General features: G+C 51.7%; 2 protein-coding genes across 2 annotated transcripts; one reads left to right on the forward strand and one right to left on the reverse strand.

The window, feature by feature from the left end:
• Positions 1-727: 727 nt before the first annotated feature.
• PPTG_20372 (hypothetical protein) lies at positions 728-1,832 on the forward strand (the record flags this gene model as incomplete). Its single annotated transcript, XM_008919161.1, has 4 exons — positions 728-972; positions 1,043-1,403; positions 1,468-1,506; positions 1,578-1,832. 4 exons carry the CDS (start codon positions 728-730, stop codon positions 1,830-1,832), a joined length of 900 nt encoding a protein of 299 aa, XP_008917409.1.
• Positions 1,833-1,882: 50 nt separating this feature from the next.
• On the reverse strand, positions 1,883-2,467 carry PPTG_20373 (hypothetical protein; the record flags this gene model as incomplete). Its single annotated transcript, XM_008919162.1, has 1 exon — positions 1,883-2,467. The coding sequence occupies one exon, from the start codon at positions 2,465-2,467 to the stop codon at positions 1,883-1,885; it is 585 nt and encodes a 194-aa protein (XP_008917410.1).
• Positions 2,468-3,799: the final 1,332 nt, after the last annotated feature.

The raw sequence follows: 3,799 nt of genomic DNA on the forward strand, positions 1-3,799 counted from the left end.
GGAAGTATCATGTTTAAAACATATTTTGGCATCAGGTTGTCCGTATCTGATAGGTAGGGCCTATCGGTCTGTGGTCGCGAACTCTCGCAGAATTGCTTGTCGCGCAATTACCCGTTGTGTGCGTGTAGAAGTCGAACCTGCTTGGGCTCGCGGGGACTTAACATCTGCCGTGCATGCAGCGGGGGTATTTTGTGAGCTAAAAGAGAAGTGTGACTACTCCGTCTATTTAAAGGCTCGTTTTTTTAAATAGTAACGTCATCGAATTAAAACAGTATAAACGCAAATTATCAAATCTTCAAGACAAAGTACCTGGAGAAGAAAATGGCAAATATAACAGTTTTGATACATTTTTGCAGTCAGTTTGCCTCAGTTTTACCCATATTGACTGTATGGTACCGCGTGCCTTTAAGTCTGTAAAGCAAAAATTGACACTTAAAGATCAATCCAAGGCTACCTCAATGGGTGCCTTCCAAAAATATAATAAACGGGTGCCATATTTGCAGCTGATATGACAGTCATATTTGAGGCTTATGCCGTCATTTGCCAACTAAACATTTACCAAAAGTGGCATAAAACTACAGTTCCTGTCCTATTGAAAGTGCCTCTTTTTATATATAGAACGACCAATTTCGGTCACTTCAAATTTAACCGACACTTTAAACCGGACACAACTACACGAAATCTTCCTCACCCTCCCGCTTTGAGTTTTCGAACTTGCAGCACAAGTATGGAGGATGAAGAGTTGGATGTAATGCTCCTTGTAGGGGAGGCTGTTCAGCGACACGAGCAGGAGCTGAAGGAGGCTCGTCGAGAGGTGTTCGCCATGCTCATAGAGGATGCGTGGCGGACCGCTATGCGTATCCGTCACTACTTGACGAGCCAGTGCTTGGACACGCCCAGCGAGTCCGCGTGGATGATGCTGTTTGAGTATGGCAGCGACCTGAACTTTCTTAATGCCACCAGCCTTGCCAGGTGCTGTGACGTGATGCGCTACGATCTTACCTAAACGATGTTGGCTAATCTACTGAGTTTTTGTCGACAGGACTGCATTTAGTCAGCTCCTACATCGCTTTGCTGCATTCTACACGAAACGAGACCCGAACTCTCGCGGTCGTCCGCCCAAGTTGCAGTACCTACACCAGGTCCTTGGGCTCGTGTTGGTGTTCTACACTGGGTCGATGGAGCCGAGCACGCTGTCCATGCTCTTTGGAGTTCCTCCAAGTACCTTGAGTCGGACGTTGCAAAGGGCTGAGAGGGCATTAAACCAAGCTCTTAACAACTACAAGCCCTCGCGGATTGCGTGGCCATCCCCTGCGCACCAAGCAAAGCTGGCGAAGCTGGTAGAAGCTCGTGAGCCCATGCTCAAGCACACATTTGGCTTTATCGACGGCAAGAACTTGAGGGTTAGTACATATTCTACGTTTTTGCATAAAATTTTTTTTGTTAACTATTTTGTTTTTATTACAGGTCCAGCAGCCATCGAATGCGGACATGCAAAACACAACGGTTGGTTGCATACTGCATTCGTAACCGGTACAATTTGCTTTGCCGCGGATGGATGTATAGCCTGGAGCAAGCACAACTGCCCTGGGTCGTGGAGCGACTCGGCCACTTCGATGGAGTTCCGCAGCAAGATCCTAGATCCGGTTATGTGCCCTGACCCACGTGTGAACGTGGTTTCTGACCTAGCCTTTCCGTGTTCTACGACTATGGCAGGGCGTATTCGGACGCCTTTGAAAGATGGAGATCTGGATCGAATCGAACCATCCCTTCGAAGCTCAGCCAGAACCCTCCATAATGCGATCACGTCTGTACGTCAAGCTGCTGAGTAGGGCATGGGCAGTATACAAAAGGTGTACTGCCGCCTCAACTTGCCGCTTCCTTACGACCCTGAACTGCGTGGGATGAGGCTTGACAACCTTTTTTTTTCGGTTGGTAAACTCCCGAGTACGAACTGTAGGAATTTCGCAAATACGGACCACTTTCGCAGGCTCTCGTACTTATAGCCGTCGGTGACTGCGCGGCTTCGGGTTGCTGGTTTCCTTGGGGTCTGTACGTTACTGGTAGGAGCTGAGGCGACGGATGTGCGCGTCCTAGCTCGAGTGGTTGGACCAGATCGCTGCGCTGGCACAGGACGTGGGGTGTCTGTGGTGGGGTCCGGCATCTCTCCTGCAAGGGCAGAAGCCAGCATCTCCTGAAAGCTACCATCGATTGGCGTTTGAGGCCCGCCGGATTGCTCGATGCCCGCCGTACCGCTCTGACCAAGACCTCCGACGTCACCCGTTCCGCTTGGGGCATCTCCAACACTAACCAAGTCGTCGTCGTCGTCGTCGGGATCCACTTCGAAGGAGAAGCCCGGTTGAAAATCTTGCTGCTCTTTATCCGCTCCGTCGTCCATGACGACCACATTTGCCATTTCGTCGATTGCGTCTTTTAACGGCTTTGCTTGCTTAACGTGTGGGGGCATCTTACCGATTCCAGTTGGCTTTCTCGTGCTATATAGCACCTTGAATTTACGACGCAGGCTTTCGTACTCACTTCTTGCCAGCCTCGCACCCTAGTAACGTTGTAGAAACCTGCCAACCGCTCCGATTCATCTTTTCCAAGCGGAAGAAATTCTTCAACGAGACTGAGCAGACGGTCAATTTCAATGGTGGCTTAACTAATAAGGCTCCTCCCTGTACTAAGGAGGATTTAAGGTCTTTGGTTCATTATGTATACAGTACTGCACGCGTCAACGCGGACTACCAGGATGCTGCGCTAGCGTGCCTCATGTGGCACTGCATTGGGAGATCATCGGATCTGTGCTACGTCCAAAAGCAGCACGTCTCAGTGTCCGCGGATGGCGTTTTCTACTTGCGTCTTCTCCGGGTGAAGACGTCGGAGGAGCAGGGCCTCACGCTGATCCCCGACAAGGACGACTTCCTGACGTGCACGTTGCACTCGCTAGCCGTGGCGCTTGTGACTCAAGAAGCTCCATACGTGTCTCTTCTTGGCCACTTACCGGCGCTGGCTCCGCAGGATACTGCGCCACTTGATGCTGGTGTCCCGCTCCACGACCTGCTGTCACAGGTTCCCGAGGCTCTCCAAGTTGCAGTAGTGCCCCAACCTATGAGCATACAACCGACCGTTAGCACTATCGGGGCGCCACCCACCTCGTTGGACAAAGGGGTCAAGCGCGGAGAAGACAGCATGCAAGGCCTGGTTAATCGACTGCTCAAGCGCATTGCTGAACCGGCAGGTGTCACGGCAGAGCTCACCTCCCATTCCTTCCGCCGCGGTGGTGCACAGCACGCGAACGGCGACGACCGACTTGCAGCGCAATGGATCTTTGACCGAGGAGCTTGGATATGACGAAGACCAACAAGGCCTTCGCCTACATCACGAACACGGCGCGGGAGGACAGGAAGGTCGCTCGGGTCTTGAGTGGATGGGGCGCTGATGCGTCGCCCAAGGTGATCGACGTCAGCTCTCAGAACCACACAACACGCGAGCGGCTTGCATGCTTGCAGGAGCTGTTATTCTCAAGCTGCACAGGTCTCAAAGAGAGCCGACTAAACATGAGCGCAAAGGTTCTAAGCGTACTCACCGCTTACCTTGTTCGACACTTTCCCCAGATCAAATCTCTCTCCCCGGCAGCACCCATTGTCCAGCGCATCGAAGAATGCATGAAGACAGCTGAGATTTCGACAGCTGACCTACTTAAGTGGTCCATTGCGCTCAATGAAGAGGCCGCCGTGCCTGCTCAAGATCAAGAAAAACCGCAACATACACCACACACATGTCCTGAAACGGGTCA

This window comes from Phytophthora parasitica, assembly GCF_000247585.1.
Source record: "Phytophthora parasitica INRA-310 unplaced genomic scaffold supercont2.540, whole genome shotgun sequence".
Taxonomy (NCBI): Eukaryota; Oomycota; class Peronosporomycetes; order Peronosporales; family Peronosporaceae; genus Phytophthora; species Phytophthora nicotianae.